The 17,278-nt window shown below is 37.9% G+C and overlaps 1 protein-coding gene across 1 annotated transcript in view; it reads left to right on the top strand.

Moving 5' to 3' along the window:
* SLC9C2 (solute carrier family 9, member C2 (putative)) overlaps positions 1–17,278 on the top strand; it is a 100,701-nt gene that overhangs the window by 63,985 nt on the left and 19,438 nt on the right. The window contains exons 13-20 of the mRNA XM_011962458.1: positions 2,535–2,632; positions 3,622–3,741; positions 4,884–5,082; positions 5,771–5,959; positions 9,512–9,661; positions 12,855–12,906; positions 14,620–14,768; positions 15,454–15,579. Of these exons, the coding sequence (XP_011817848.1) occupies positions 2,535–2,632; positions 3,622–3,741; positions 4,884–5,082; positions 5,771–5,959; positions 9,512–9,661; positions 12,855–12,906; positions 14,620–14,768; positions 15,454–15,579 (1,083 nt within the window). The remainder of the gene's footprint in view (positions 1–2,534; positions 2,633–3,621; positions 3,742–4,883; positions 5,083–5,770; positions 5,960–9,511; positions 9,662–12,854; positions 12,907–14,619; positions 14,769–15,453; positions 15,580–17,278) is intronic.

Genomic DNA, 17,278 nt, shown 5'->3' with positions numbered 1-17,278 from the left:
ACAAATCTATAATCTTCCTTCCACACCTTTCAACACCAGCTCTTTAGACTCATGAATCCAGTGGTGGCTAGACAGCTTCTCCTTTCACTCTACCTCAAATCCATATTGAACTCATCCCAAGCCTACTGTTATATTCCAAGTGTTAGTGAATTAGACCATTGGTTGCTGGAGTCAGTCCTCTTCCTCTATCCTTCTCCAAGCTCTATCAATCTTACCTTCTAAATATTTGTCAAATACACCCCTTTCTGTCCTCATGAATCTTAATTTAGGCTATCATAATCTCTTGTCCAGACGGTAACCTTCAACTGGTACACTTACCTCCAATATTTCCATTCTCAAGTTATAGTGACTTACTAAAAGACATGTGACTATACCTCCTTCCTGCTTAAAACCCTAAATGACTCCTCAGTGCCTACATTTTCCATTGTGAGTTCCAAAGAACACTTATTCCATGGGATGCTAATAGAAATTGCATAAAAAATGAAATTTCCATGCTCAAATTACTTTGGGAAATGGTGGCTTAAATAAAGTTAAATGGGTTTCTTTTAGAACTACTTGTAGAACTTCTCAGAATTTTTAATATGCTAATATACATTGAGCCTCTCCAAGAGGGACTATTGAGTGCAACATTTCCTTACCCTTTCCCCTGCCCTGCATAGTTTTTCAGGGATTGGAATTGAAGGAGTATCTCACAGAATGAGCATATCACATTCCAAGAAAAGTTTACTTATGAAATTAAGTCAAAGTGCAATATACAAGGTATTTTAAAATCTGGCCTCTGACTGTTTCTCTGACTGATGCTGTGCCCCACAACTTGTCTTTTACCACACTCAGCATACTGTTTCTCACCTCTGTACATGCACCAGAGATGCCACCCTCTGCCCACCTCTTTCTTCAGTCTGCTTGCCCCACCACCGTTCTTCATCTGGATAATTGTACTTCTCCTTAAAACTCAATTGAGGTATCATCTTCTCCAAGAAACTCTCTCTGATCCCATCTCCACATCAAGTTTGATTAACACCCTGTGCTGAATGTTATCCCCTTAATTTCTTGCTTTATCATATATGCATCTAACTTTTCCCCTGCCCCACTAGATTGTGAACCCCTTAAAGCCTTGGATTATACCTCCATTGCCCTAAAACGGGGCTTGGAACAGAGTAGGCATTTAATAAACATTTGTTCAAAGGATGAATGAATAAATAAACAATCCATCATATTAGTAAATCATAATTTTCTTGATCCAGGCCTACTTCTTGATGGGCAGGCCTGGAAACACTACAAGTGTAAATACTAGAGGTAGGCCTCAGGACTGAGCTTCTGGGACATACTTTTCTCACAGTGGATATCCTACCAGGGCCATCACGGAGGCTTGCAATGTGGAGAAATCTGCTAAGTGCTCTGGTAGCCCTCAGAGTAGCGAGAGCCTGGCCATTGCCCCATACCCTTTGGAAGGCAGCTTCAGAATTTGCATATCCTTTATCAAAGCTGTTACTGGTGGATCATTTTTCTATCTTCTGGAAAAGGAGCTAATGAGTGAATGAGAATTGTCTTGAGATATAAGTGGCGTGAATTCTCTCCTTTCCTGAAATGACTATCATCCCTCGAATTTTAAGACTTGAGAAAACATGTTAAATTCAGTAGTGGTTGGAGCCAACATTTCTAAACAATGGATAGGCAAAGTATATGGTCAGTATGTGAGGAAATGTAGGCATCAGTTCCAGGAGGTAACGCTAACCTCTGAATGTAATGTCAGTGTCATGTAGAAGCTATAATTTTTCTGCTATTTTAGGAGGAGGATTGACACAATAATATAGCCTATCTTTTTCTTTTGATGGTTCCATGTGGTGCTGAAATGATTAGTTACACTTAGAATTAATATTTTGCTCTATTCTGCTACAGAAAGATGATGCTACTGATGTTATTTATATTACTGAAGTAAACTCTTTGAGTTGTGTATATATATATGTGTGTGTGTATACATACATATATATATATATATATATATTTTTTTGAAATGGAGTGTCACTCTGTTGCCCAGGCTGGAGTGCAATGGCGTGATCTCGGCTCAGTGCAACCTCCACCTCCTGGGTTCAAGCGATTCTCCTGCCTTAGCCTCCTGAGTAGCTGGGATTACAGGCATGCACCACCATGTCTGGCTAATTTTGTATTTTTAGTAGAGATGGGGGGTTTCACCATGTTGCCCAGACTGGTCTTGAACGCCTGGAGTCAAGTGATCCCCCGCCTCGACCTCCCAAAGTGAGCCACCATGCCTGACTGAGTGGTATACATTTTGAGTCTCTAGAAAGCTAAGACCCTTTTTATCTTTCGTAACATTCAGGACTGTACTTTATAAAAATGAGTATTCTGTAAACATTTGCATTGAATGAAATTTATTTCCTACTATATAATTTTTTGTAATAGCATATTTTGATATATTGAGTTCAGTAATAATAGTGTGGGCTATGTAAGGGTTAAAAAGAATACATTCCATTTATGTCTTAATCTTTTGTTTTCTTCATTCAATGTATGTTTAGAGTAGCTTTGAAAAACAGCGTAACAATGGAATTCTTGAAATAGAGGCAGCCTGGATATTAATTGGTGCGGCAAAATGCTATTACTCCATCCAGGGAAAGTAAGTGTAATACTTCTTTAATTGATATTCCAAAATTGAATGGCTATATGATGAAGAATGAATAAAATGAGAATTAAATGTCCAGATTGATCAATCTATTATTTCACATATCTATATCTATCCATCTTCTGTCTGTTCATCTGTCTGTCTTTCCATCCATCTATCCATCTACTTTTTATTTTGTTTATTTTTTTTCCCCTGAAGTTTTATAACCTTGGTGACATTAGGGGAGTCTGGAGAAAGATTGGACTATCATGTAATTAGACAAGACTAGGGAATCCATGAAAGGGAACTTACATAACTTCAATTACTATTATAATTATTTTGCCTTTATATTATCTTCACTTTAAATTGCCAGACAGAGGAGGTTCAGAAGCCTGGAGGCTGCCATTAGACTGCTCCCTGGGGTGGAGCAGGCTCTGGAAGAATTGACTCAACTGCTGGTGCTGACAAGTGCAATTAAGTCTGGTGGGAAAAGCTCAGTATCTTAGAGATATAACAATATCTGGTTACAGTCGTGGCAAACATTAGATAATAGATGATCTAACACAAAGCTGTGGGGCAATAATAATAGGAGATCCTGGCTAGGTGATAGATAACATTTCAGCAGCCAGGTAATCTATTTGGAAGATTGTTACCAGTCCCTGGAATAAAGTTTAGGACAGTTAGAGCCCTCAGGACCTTGGAGAGGGTTGGGCCAGACGAGCATGACAAAGGAAAGCTTGATTCCAAACTCCAAAGAAATGGTCTAGAGAAGCTTTACTTATGTTCAACCTCTGGTCAGGAACAGAGGCAGCAGGGGTCTCATGCTAAAACTACTAGTGTACCATGACCATGGATGGATAGGTAGATGGATGCAGAGGCATGCAACTGTGCTTATTTGGTGGTCCATATTAAATGTATACTTAGTACACCTTCCCCTTTTATATTAACCCAAAGTATATCACTTGCTTTTTATTATAACACATATGTACATTTTTCTCTGTTAGATTCATGAGTATTTATGATGTTTCAACTTACATGAGAACTAGAAGTTGGCTTATGAAGTTTAAAACTGTTTTAACTTTCTTGGAATATCGTAAAGAAAAGATACATTTTATTCCACCTGAGTAAGTATTGTGAACCTTTAATAGAAACATACTTGAAAATACTACGATTTCTACATTGTCAGAATACCTTATCTCAATTTTCCTTAAGAAAAACTATATTACGGTTTATTTTCACTGATGGAGTGGTGCTTGCTTCTCTTCTTCCATTCTGTTTTAGCAGCTTCAATGACGTCTCTATTAGAGAGTAGTCAGGAAGGGAAAAAGGATGGTCACATTTGGATCCTTCAAGTTTTAATTGCTGTGTCTGAGGGTTATAGTGTGTTGTGGGCTGCTTAATATTCTTCTGGATATAACATAGAGCAGGGATGAGAAATCGCTAACTTTATAGACTAGATCTAGCTCTGTTTAATTTCATCTGTTCTACTGCGTGATTCTTTTGATCCATAATTAGGAAAAACACAACATGGCCTTAATAATACCTGTAACCAATTTTCCAAAATATCACAAAACACAGATTTTACTTAACTGGGGTAGATATTTTACTTAGTTTTATAAGTTGTGAGCTTACATACCTTTTAGAGCAGAGAGACACAATTTTTCTACCAATAGAACATGTCAAAACAAGAACATACCAAGGGCGTTAATGCTGCTAAATTTTAAGTGGGCATTAACCTTTATAACAAATTCTAGTAATTTTTTTAACTTCTTTCCATTTAATAAGTTTAAAGAGATATACAAAAAATCAAAAGTGTAGGACCTTGACATATATCCAGAGAATTTCTTTTTGTCATGCTCTACTTTAGATGAAATGAAAAGTCTTAATAAATATATGTTATAGTAATTATTTAATATAATGTTTTTCCCATTCTTGATTTTAAACAATCCAATGTGTGATTTGTTTTCCTCTAAATTTATTTATTTTTTGCCTTTATTTATGAATCTTTGCATTGTTTCCAAGGTACTGTAGCCTTGAGTTTTAAAAATGCTTCCCATCTCTGATATGGATTTTTAAAAATCATATTTTTTACCTTTCTTCGTTATGATTTTTATGTATAGAAAGTATGCTTTTGATTTTTGTTTCCTTTATTTTATATTATGTATAGTCTTCAAATTAATTTTAATTGTTTATTTAAACAAATGTTGAACTTCAGCTGCTAATTATACTTTTAAGTGATCTAACATTTTATTTGATCTCTTTTCAGGAGTAATGCATTTCTGACTTTCATATTTCACATAGTATTTTCTGAAGAATTTGAATATACAGGACAGATTATAAATCTGATATACATTTATCCTATGATAATACATCTGTGGCCAATGGCAAGAGATTTAAATGTGTCAGCACTGATATCAATAAACTACTATTTTATGTTTTTATATGTATTAGAATCAACATTGAAGGTACTGTTTAAAATAGAAATAGAATCTATAAAAAGAGCAATTCAGGTATTTTGAATCTATTTTGTCATATTATTGAAGTAACTTGATACCAAGAACCATTTGCTATGGTAGTTGATGAGAGATCCTGGAATTTTAGTAACCCTTTTGAATTTTCCAAGTTTAATAGCGAAATTAGTGTAAGAGTCATGGTATTGAACATCAGTTAAGTATCATAAAAGTAGAGAGATTCTCAAATATCAGGTAAAGGATAATTGAAAATCCAGACATGGATGTTTCCCTCAAATATTTTGTGTAATGATGCAAGAAATAAATAAGTGAATAAGAATTGGTTTGCTAGGTTCTTGTCATAAAATGTGAGTTAATTATTAGTATAAATGTGTAAAAGGTGATTTCTGAGCATTACTATTTCATACTTTATTATTAATAGTATTGCAATGAATCTATTTGTTGCTATTTTTATTGCTTGTTTTTGGCATTCCAGCTTTATTATAGAGTATATATTTTTAACCAAATTATAAATGGTGAAGAGTTAAAAGAATTTTTGGGGGGATTCCAAATGAATAACTTAAAGCTCAACTTTTTGAATATAACTCATTTCTAGTTAAGAACTTAATTGTTAATTTTATAGATTCCTTCCCCCCAACATTACTGTATAGGTGCTATGAAATGACGTTTCTTTTCTATACAGATAATAATTTTGAAAAGGAAATATTTTCGACAACATTGGAATACTCTGGAATTTTTTATCCTGGTTATTGGAATCATTGATATCTTTTGTGTATACTTTGTGAAATTGAGACCAGACAACTTGGCTCTTATTCAGCTTACAGTAATAATGGGATATTTAAGAATAATTAGATTTCTTCCTCTCTTCAAGGTAAGATTTCATGTTTTAAAATATGAAGATTTGCCAGGAGTTGTAGCTTGCACCTATAATCCCAGCACTTTGGGAGGCCTAGGTGGGTGGATTGCTTGAGTCCAGAAGTTTGAGACAAACTGGGCACCATAGCAAGACCCCATCGCTACAAAAAATTAAGAAATTAACTGGGCATGATGGTGTGCACCTGTGGTCCCAGCTAGTTGGGAGGCTGAGGTGGGAGGATCACTTGAGCCCAGGAGGTTGAGGCTGCAATGAGCTGAGACTGTGCCATTGCACTCCAGTCAGACAGAGTGCAATGATGGCTCTGGTGACAGAGCCAGACCCTGTCTCAAAAAATAATAATAAATAATAAAATAAAAATTTAAAATTCTTTTTTTACATGTGTTAGGTGAGTAAAAAACCTCATTGTTTTGAAAGAAATGAGAGCAGGAGTTGTCTCTTCTGGAACACCCTCTCAATAGGTATCTGCATGGTTCCCTTTCTCATCACCTTCAAGCCATTGCTCAAATCTCACCTTGTCACAGATGCCTCTCCTGACCAGCCTATGTCAACTGGCAACCCACCCTTCTCACCCTCAATTTCTACCTCATCCTCCTGATTCTATTCTACCTGCTTAACTGTAATTTTTGCCCCATAGTACTTATCAGCTATTTACTGTATATTGTATGTACTCTCCATGAGGTAGAGATCTTTGTTTTGGTCTTCCTTTTTACATTTTTGAATAGAGATGGGATCTCACTATATTGCCCACACTGGTCTCAAGCTCGTGGGCTCCAGCAATCCTCATGTTTCAGCCTCCCAAAGTGCTGGGATTACAGACATGAGCCACCATACTCGGCCTGTTTTGGTCATTGATGTAACCTCTGCCTCCAGAACAGTGCCTGGCATAGAGTAAATGCTAGTAAATATGTGTTGAGTGAATGAATGAAAATCTTGGTGTCACTAGAAGCAGGGTAAGCCAAAGACAAGTTCTTTAAGTTTCAGTAAAGTTTGTTCATGTCTCTCAAACTGTACAGAAACAAAAATATTTTCTCCATAGCTCCACAGTCACATAGCATACTACCTATGGAGTTTAATTTTACCGTGGCCTTCAATTGCCTTAACAATTACTATGTCTTCATTCCATGACTCTGGTTTTGATACTGAAGGCAGATTTTTATACTTTCAGTTTCAAATCTTAAACCTCCTTTCTCTCTTTCCAATGGAGTTGCATTACATAAACTTTTAACTTCGTGGCTTTAAATGATTTCACTTGCCATGCCGTGTTTGTTGTTATTTAATTCTTATTACATCAAACAAACCCATTATGTTAGTATTTATTGAAGTTATATACAGAGACTTAACATTAAAATATTGCTATAAACCCTGATGGTAAAATGCACACATTAGACTTCCCCACCTAGTCCCCATTCTCCACAACATATAATAGTTATCTTTAAGGCAGAATTGTTTGACTATCCAGCTTGTGCTTACAGATTTTCTCTTTTGTTCCTTCATTTATTCTACATTGGTATAACCAAACTTTAGTGTTCATAAGAATTACCATTCAGAGTTACTGTACCTGGTTTAAAGGGTAATTTTGATTCAATGTGCTTTTAGCCTTATGAGCTAAGTTTGAAGCAAAGCGCTCATGTAAGGTGTAACTCCACCAGCAGGTACACTACCCTAGAAATCAGGATGTGTTGTGTGAGGCAAAGACTTAAAATCAAAGGTAGAAGTTTCTTTAGGTAATCAGTATTTATATAGAGATCTTATGCAGGTAAATGTAAAATAATTATTTTAGAAATAATACTTTGTGAAGAGTATTTAAAATGAAACAAAGATTTAAAAGTGTATTATTGTGGAAAATGTCACAGGGGAGCGACAGCTATCTGGGCCGGCGGCGTGGCAGTAAAAGAATTTACCAAGACAGTTGTAGATAAAGAAAGGCATATTTATTTATTAGAGACAGTAGAAAAATACATTGCCAGGGAAACAATGGGCAGCCTGCAAGAAAGAAGCCAACTGCGAAGAAACAAAGGCTTGCTGGAGATTTTATAGGATAGTGTTTATGCTGTCTGTTGAAAAGGTCTTTGTGCGGTTAATGCCATGGTTGCAGTGAACTAACTTGCAGGAGTCTGGTGGTTGCTGGGCACAAGAAGATTTTGAGTTATTTGTGCAGGAGGGCAATGCGACCTGGTCCATGAAGAAAGGCAGACTTGCAGCTTATCTGCGGCTTCCTTTTGCTTTCCCCTGATCCCACCAGCCTGACTCTTTTTGCCTAATTAGGGACTTTACATAAACCAAATCTGTTTAGAGTGTGGGCAGCAATGTTCCGAACCAGTCATCCCTTCTGTCTAGCATGCTCTGACAAATCTCAGTGAAGTATATTATCATAGTTTTTAATTGAACACTCACTGTTTTCCAGAACCTGTGTAAAGCACTTTACATAAATTATCTAGTTTAATTAATGGAATAGCTCTGTGAGGTAGATTTCACCACTCTGTAAAGTTAGGTGGCTCATAGCCAGTCTCAGCATAATGTGGCTTTCAAAAGAAACAAACCTGCATTGGAAAACTTGAAAGAATATTGGTGATCTTTAGGTGCCCTAAAGGACAGCTCAAAGAGTGTCAGTACACTGCAGAGTGTAACTTTGAAAACATCTTCTTTAAACATCTCTCCCTTTGCCCAAAGTTTCAAAGACAAAATAGCAGCTTAAAAAAAATTCTCTTCTCTGCTCTTGTAACTCCTTCACTATAATGCCATCTCCCAGTTCACTTTTTTTTTTCTTCGCTTGTTACCCAGTCCCTCACCATCTGCCCCTGTGCTCTGACGTGACTTTAACCCTGTGGGAAGCCCCCTGTCTGTGTGAGTGATTGCGTGGATTTTGAGGAGCAGCTCTACTGGAATTCTGGTACTTAGATATTATTTCCTCATTTTACACATGAGGAAACTGAGTCCTCAAAGTCAGTAAATAACTTGCTCAAGGTCACAGAGCTGGTAAATAGGAGAGCTTGCATTTGAATTTAGAGAGGTGTATATTTAAAATCCCATTCTCTTAAGTCATGATACTAGCCTGCCTTAGCTTATGATTGGAGAAATATAGAACTAAGCAAGATCTTAGATACCCTAAGTTTCCTATTTTGCAAGTGAAGAAACTGAGGCACAGAGAGATGATTTGTTCAGTGAGTAACTATGACCTAGGTTAGGAGACGTGGTTAGGGGTTTTCTGAAATCTGGGGGTACAGAGAATGAGGGAAAAGGCATTGCTAGAGACTTTCCCCTAAAGCAAGAGTCAATTATTCACTAAGCTTCACCTTCTTCAGAGAATGGGTCTTGACTTTTGTAGGCATAGAATCACCTGGAAGACTTGCTAAGACACCGACTTCTGGGCCCCACCCAAGAGTGTCTGATTCCGCAGGTCTCCAGTGGGACCTGAGAATTTGCATTCCTAACAAGTTTGTGGGCTCTGCTGTTGCTGGTCTGGAGATGACGCTATGAATTTCTGCCTCAGAGGGTGCTTTTCCTCATAAAATTTACAGGTTTTTTTTCTTCTTCTCATTATTCCAGATAATAGTACCAATACTGATAAGTATTGCAGATGTGCAGATCAAAAAGCGCCTCAGCTTGATGTATAGTATTACAAAAGGCTATATCAAAAGTCAAGAAGATGCCAAACTTCTAATAAAACAAATATCTGTCCATGAATCAATATATCAGGTGAGAAACAAGCGCTCATCATTTGGGGAGAAAAACAATTTAGGTGTATTAACTTCTTTTAAGACTGGTTCTATATATGTTTGACCAAACAGACAAATTCCAACAGTTGAAATGGATTCAGTTGTTTATTATATCATATGAGGTGCTGCAGAGAACAGTCTCTGATCATTACATTTCAGTTGTTATCATCAAACTCATTTATTATCTTCATAGCAGAAAATATATTATCTCTTTTCTGAGTGCAGAGTATAGAGAAGAGATCTAGTATGTCTCTGTAACACTCTCTAAAAGACAGGGCACTTGGAAAGGCGTTATGCAGGATTTGAGACTTGAATAAGGCTTCAAAGAAAGGGTAAGCCTTATGAGGAGAGGAAGAGAGGAAAAGAGAACAAAGATTTGACAGTGAAAACTTGAAATCCTGGTACTGTGGGGTGGGTGAGTAGAGGTATTTATTTTTTGTCATTTAAGACCCTCTTCATTTCCAGCCACTATGCGGTAAGTACTAGATGGGAGTCTAGAGTTGGAGTGAATCCCCTCCTAACCAGGCTCCCTCACACCAGTCTGTCTACTACCAGCCACTTGCAAAGAACAGGGAAAGTGGAACATGACTTCTGTCTCATTCTCATGCTTCTTTGGGCCTGATAATGTAAAAGAGACTCTCATTCTTTAGATAAAAAACTTCCTTATTTTTCATTCATAACTGTCAACTCTGCTCTTTGCAAAGAGAATCTTTCAGCTGATTTTCCAGGTTACAAATTTTTAAATTTCTAGTTGTGTTCATTCTTCTGTTTAATCCATCTATTAAACTTTTTAAACTTTTTTGATAATTACTTTTTGATCTCCAAAAACTGTAGTTGCTTCCTTTTCATAACAACTGTTTGCTTTAAAAGAATTAATATAACATTACCTAGAATCTTCTTTTCATCTTAAAAGATTTTTTGCTTCCTGTGTTAATTCTGCTTCCTTGGGGTTCATTCTCCTATTTGTTGTGTTTGGTTTCTGTATTTCATTCTGTTTTTGCCCCCAATGTTTGGTGATTTTGATTACATTTTCACATGTGTCAATGAGGGGCTAAGGTGAGCAGTATCAACAGCTGAAAGGTGTTTTCTCAGCCCAAGTGACATTCTTGATTTTTAACCAGAGATGGATTTAAATCCTGATTACTACAATGATTATGTGTGGATACATAAAACCATTGATGGCCTGGAGGTTATGTCTTCTGGTTATGGTGCCTATTTTTGTGGTGACGGTTACATTACCTCAGTCAAGAGAGGCTCTTTACTTATTGAAATTAGAAGAGGAAAAGAGGCTGTGAAGATATCTACCTTTATTGGATTGAACATTAATGTGTAACAGAATTCTCTCCTGTTGCTTTACTTTGAAGAATGGAGAAGAAAATTAAAAGAACTACTCAAAGCCTGGATTGATCTGCATTAGAAAGAACACAGAGCTATTCATAGGAGAAAAGATTTCAGAAGTAGGAGGAAAAGAGAAGAAAAACAAGAGCCAGTGGGGGGAGTTAAGACTGTGTTTTCAGGAGTTGGGAGAAGATGCCTTCTAGGCATCTGAGGGCAGTTTCCTTGACGTGTCACAGATGAAGTGAATCTCCTGTGACATTTTAAAAGAGGCACCAGTAAAGATTTAAATGGCGTTTTGAGATGTGTTTAGATGTCTAACTGGTGTTTATTCTGAAACTGACTTGGTTCTGGAAGTCGGCCTGTGGCAGCTCACCTTAAGAAAAATAAATGTATCGCCAGGCTTTCATGATTATGCTGTCTCTATAGGCAGGAGTCAGTTCCCATGTGCTTTTGTGCAAAGGCGTTCTAGAGCAGTCTTACAGGGTTGCTGTAAGTCTAGTTTGGTGTGAAGGGGGCCTAGCTGCTATCTTTGCAGCTATGCAAGCAGGGCTGGACTAGGATGGTAATTGGTTGTGGACAGGCTAGTAATTTGGCACCTTCCCAATATCGATGCAATGTTATCGAGTAAGAAGAAATAATTTAATAAATATTACATACCTTATTCTTATATTCAAAACGAGGGATTCATTACATGTGATTTTTTTCTAAACCAAAACAAAAAACAACAAAAAAACCCCACAAAAACTTAACTTTGCTTAAACTTTAGATAACAAACCAGTTGTTCGCTATAAAGAGCACTACGCCATGCATTATTTGGGGCAGAGTTTCAGACATCTGTACCTGACAACCCTGAAGAACTGTCAGTTGTGTGATTTCAGGACTGTTGGTGTAGCCAAGAGCAAACTCCCCAGGGACTCAAAGCTAGAGGGTAAGCTTCAAGAGGAAAAGTGCCTGGGACATAATGGGCATCCAACAAATACCTATTGTGTGATTGGTTGAGCAGAGATTGGTTAGCCCTGGAGCGCAGTGGTTTCTTCAGTTATCTAAGGAGTTATTTGTTAGAAATATGAACGAATCAATATCGTATTTTCTCATTTTTCCACTTCTTTTTGTGCTCCTGATAGGATAGCTTCCCAACTAGCTGCTCAGTTGGTTCACTCCCAAATCAGGCGCTGCCTATGAGAATTCTCCTTGGTGCACAGTGTAGTACATACTGATCTTTTCTGATAACTATTAGGCACAGTAGTTATGCAAGCTACTGACCGTACTAGACTCATTGAGATTGACATCTGAGCATGGGCAAAGCAGCAGAATTGACCCAGAGGGAAGAATTGAGCCAATAGCTTTTCTAAAGTTAACTAAGTGAAATGTCCTCTACCATACTTCCTTTTCTCTGAATTTAAAAGGAAAGCCAGGCTGGGTGTGGTGGCTCATGCCTGTAATCCCAGCACTTTGGGAGGCCGAGGTGGGTAGATCATCTGAGGTCAGGAGTTCCTTGAACCAGCCTAGCCAACATGGAGAAACTCCATCTCTATTAAAAATATAAAATTTAGCTGGGTGTGGTCACCCACACTTGTATTCCCAGCTACTTGGGAGGCTGAGGCATGAGAATAACTTGAACCCGGGTAGTGGAGGTTGCAGTGAGCCTAGATCGCACCACTGCACTCCAACCTGGGCTACTGTCTCAAAAAGTAAAAATAAAAGGAAAGCCAGAACTATACTTGGTATAATAAGTATACTTCTCAGGCGTATAAGAAGAAATGCATGTTTTTCTTAATTTCTGACACAAACTATATCAATAATAAGAAATACATGTTTGTCTTAATTTCTTACAGAGACTATATGAAATTTTGGAAACCAACAAACAGGATGCTGTCAAAGAATTAGGTAGGTAGTCAAAGTATCTGAGTTCTTAAAGTCACACCTTCTTATCCTATAATTTAATAAAAGGAGAACAATTCATGCTTTCATTTACTTGCTCATTCATTTATGCATTCAACAAGCATTTATTAAACACAGCTAATGGGCCAGGTATGGGAAAGCAAAGATGGGTAGATCCTGACCCTTAAACAGAGCAGAATCTTGCGGAGTATATGAGCGTATCAATAGACAATTGAAAAAGTTAGCAGAGTCCTGTTAGTTGTTATGGGGGTGTAGAGGGAAGAATGAGAGGAGTGTGGAAAGTGTATTAAGGTGGCAAGGTCAGAGTCCTCAAGATTAGAAGAAAAAGACACGTAAAGGTTACCAAAATGTTTTTGTTTCGTTGTTTTGTTTTTTGCAAAGATACTCTGGAATGTAGGGCTGCAACGAATGTCATTTCTTGAGTATCTCCAGTCACTCCACTTTACTTGAAGCACAGAGCAGGAGCCCAAGGATTTTATGCCAAGTTTTTTGGGTCAGCTTTCCTTATGTGGGGCTGTGGGCCAGGCTCTCAGTGTGTGCAAAAGCATCTGGTAGACGGCCTGGCATACGGAAGGCCCTTAATAAATGGAAGTTATCAGAAAAGAAAATAAAGTAAAACCATTTCATATTCATGATCACATTGTAAGATGCCATATGGGGTTACACTTTCCAAATCAAAATGGAAAGAATGTGCTCTAATGAATGAAAGTGTAAGTTTAGAGACAATAGATTAGAATATTTTGGCATTATCTCAGAAAACCCATGACCCATTGTTGCCATTTACATACTGACAGATTTTTATTTCTGTGCTTTTAAAGATTAGGGGTTAGGACAGCTGCTTTATATTATGTTTTAGATCAGTATGGAATATTACAAAGTTTTCTCAATTCACTACTCTAAAAGGCAGTGCTTGTTTCCATGTGGTTACTGCAACTGATGACTGCTTATCATGGCAAGAACTGCTGTTTATGTACATTATCTCATGTAATCCTTATAATTACTCTATGAGGCAAATACTATTATTAGAGAGGTTAACTTGCCTGAGGCCCTATGGCTAGTAAGCCAGGTTTCTAGCCCAAGTGTATCTGACACTAAAACCTATGCTTTTGATCATTGCTACCTTTCACTTTAGGGGTCAATTCATTTAGTTAAAAAAAGAAAAAACAGTGTGTACCTTCGATATGGCAAGCGTTGTGTTCAATGCTGAATACGAAGATGAAAGAGACGCAATTTTAGCCTTGACTCACAGTCCAGTTCATGTCTTCTCAGGTTTACTAAAGGGGAAAGAATATGCGCCTTGATCTCAGAAAGACCCACCAGCCAAAGTCCAGGGATACTTTCATTCTGTCACGTATTCATCTAACCAACAAAAATTATACAATATGGAGGATGAGACAGAGAAGTAAAAACAGTACCATGATAATGTAATGAGTTCCGTAATAGAGATATAGAGGAGATGCCACGGGGATAAGACAGAGTGATTTTCTCTTAGCTGGTGGGGGAAGCCAGTTTCCAATTTTCTCATCCATAAAATAGGGTTGAAAATAGCTCTTGTCCTACTGACCTCACGAGTTCTGCATGAAACTAGAATAAAAGAATATTGTGTAAATGCTTCGGAAATTATACAGTATTATACTAATATTAGTTATTGTGATTATTGCACAGGCCACTTACTGAATTTTATTTTCTTTGCTGCAGGACTAATAGAGCATGAAGGTGGTGATGTTGTCATTGCTTTGAAGACTAAACAGGCAATCCGGAATGTGATTGCTAAAGCTCTAAAAAATCTCACCTTCCTTTGTTCAAGAGGCATTATTAATAAGCATGAGAGCACTGAGATAAATAAGGTAATTTTGCTTGATTCTGTCTGCATAATACCCCAGCCTTCATGGTTACTTTAGCAGTGTGTAATAAGGAGGGAGATTGAAAAAAAATTGTTTAACCACAGGTGGTAAGTCTATAATCATCTTCAGCCTTTGATAATGCAAAGGACGATGAATGCCAATGCTACCCAGTACACTCCATTTGTCAAAACTACTTGATTGCAAGTAACAGAAACCAACTTGAACTAAGTCAGAAAAGAAATGGTTGGGGGATTTATCAAAAGGACATAGAGTACTTTATAGAACCCACAATAGCCAGGCTATGTGACAAGGCCTAAGGAAGGGATTTGAACAGAGATGTAGAAAACTTTATAGATTTTCCATTTCCTAACAGGGTTGCCCTCTATGGCATCTTCCTTTGGCTCACCCTATAGACTCACTAGATTTTTCTGCTTCTCCATCCACTGTGTCAATTGAATTATGAAGATGATACGTTCAATCCGAGTTAATAAGTCAGTGAAAATAGTAGTAAGGGGAGACTAGGGACAAAAATGGTTGGAGGAATTTAGATAGGAAGAGAGAAGCTGTGAGTCAAACATCAAGGTTATACTTGCCTAACAGTAGTTTATTTAGATTTCCTTAGTTTTTGCCTACTGTCCATTTTCTGTTACAGGATCTGATCCCCATTATTTTGATTATTTGTTTTTAGGTACTTCTTAAAAAATTAAAAGCACTAAATAACTTTCCAAAGGCAATCCCACCCCCAACTCCTGACAAATACCTTCACAACATCATTTGGCTGGAAGGTAAAGATGTTCTCATTGACTTCTTCAAGGTAAAGATTTTCTTTTCTATTCTGGCTCAGGTTTGATGATAATTAACTATTTTTTCCACTCCCTAATGAAAGATTAACAGAAAAGCATATCACATACTGGCCAATTCAGGAAAAGCCAAGACGGAGGCCCAGGAAAGTCTAGAGGAGGAATAAATCTCTTTTTGAGCCTAAAGGGCAAAGATAGTTTTTCACAATGACTCATCTGCTTAGGAGTAGCTATATGTGTCTGACTGTTACCAATCCCATTCTATTTTATGTTGTAGAGTTCTGGACTTCTCGATGTATGCTCTTGGAGAGACATTTTTTAGAGCAAGAGTCTCGAATTTAAGTTACTATACAGACCAGGCAGATAGTGTAAAATAAAGCTGATTGGCCGTAGTATAATAGGGAATGGTGAGAACTGAGGTGTGTTCAAGTTCATGCTCTGTCAGCTGAGGGTTGCAACAGGACTTTGGACTCTTTCAACAAATATCTATTGAATATCCTCTAATGTCAGGGACTGTTCTAGGTCTGGTGGTATGGCAGTAAACAAAATAGATAAAGTCCCTACTTTCATTTTTTAATTTTAATTTAATTTTATTTATTTATATTTTTGAGATAGAGTCTCACTCTGCTGCCCAGGTTGGAGTGCACTGGTGCAATCTCAACTCACTGCAAACTCTGCCTCCTGGGTTCAAGTGATTCTCCTGTTTCAGCCTCCCAAGTAGCTGGGATTACAGGCATGTGTCACCATGCCCAGCTAATTTTTGTATTTTCAGTAGAGAGGGGGTTTCACCATGTTGGCCAGGCTGGTCTTGAACTCCTGACCTCAAGTGATCTACCCACCTTGGCCTCCCGAAGTGCTGGGATTACAGGTGTGAGCCGCTGTGCCTGGCCGAAGTCCCTACTTTCATAAAGCTTGTATTATATGGATGGAGATGGACAATAAAGACACCAAACACATAAACACATAGCCTATCAGATGGCTATAAGTGCTAGAGAAAAATAACGAGAGAAAAGGTAATACAGAGCGGCCATGGAAGGCTGCTCTAATAAGGTGACATTTGAAGAGAGATGGGAAAGAAGGGAGGGAGCAAGCCAGGTAGTGTCTTAGAGAAGAGCACTCCAGGCAAAGGGAGTAGTGGGTGCAAGGAGGCCCCGAGGCCAAGTGTGCCTGGTGTGTTCCAGGAGCAGCACAGAGGCCCCTGGCAGGAGCGGTGCTGGAGAGAGCACATGAAGTCAGGGCAGTTGCAGAGGGCCCAGAGAACATCATGACTCTCAGGGGCCCTGGGCACTTCTGCTTTCATGGGCCTCTTCCTCCAAAAAACTATGAAAAATTAGACTTTATGACTGTTAGTATAACAATGAATATATTAGTATTATATATAAAAACATTTTTCTTTATCTAAAACTAATTTTCCTCCTGATTCTAAAAGACATTAAAACATTGTTATAAGTGTCTAAAAGTATTGTAGATGCAGGTACTGCACCTGCTGATTCCTAGTGGATGGCTCCACCCTGGTCTCCATCCCTCCCTGCCTGAGACATATACAGTCTTTGCTATTACCCTAACTGCAGACGTTCAGTTTGCTTCTGGATTTTGTATATATGAATCTTCTGCCCTGGAGGTCTTCAACTCATGTTATCCGAGCTATCTGCTCCTCCTCTTTCAAGTCTCAGCTTAGCTGTCCTATCTGCTGTAAAGGCCTCGCTGAACAAC

The sequence above is a fragment of the Colobus angolensis genome, unplaced genomic scaffold, assembly GCF_000951035.1.
Source record: "Colobus angolensis palliatus isolate OR3802 unplaced genomic scaffold, Cang.pa_1.0 Scaffold59, whole genome shotgun sequence".
In the NCBI taxonomy this organism is placed as follows: Eukaryota; Metazoa; Chordata; class Mammalia; order Primates; family Cercopithecidae; genus Colobus; species Colobus angolensis.
Note: the sequence above shows the minus strand (reverse complement) of the source record. Positions and strands in the feature narration are given on the sequence as shown.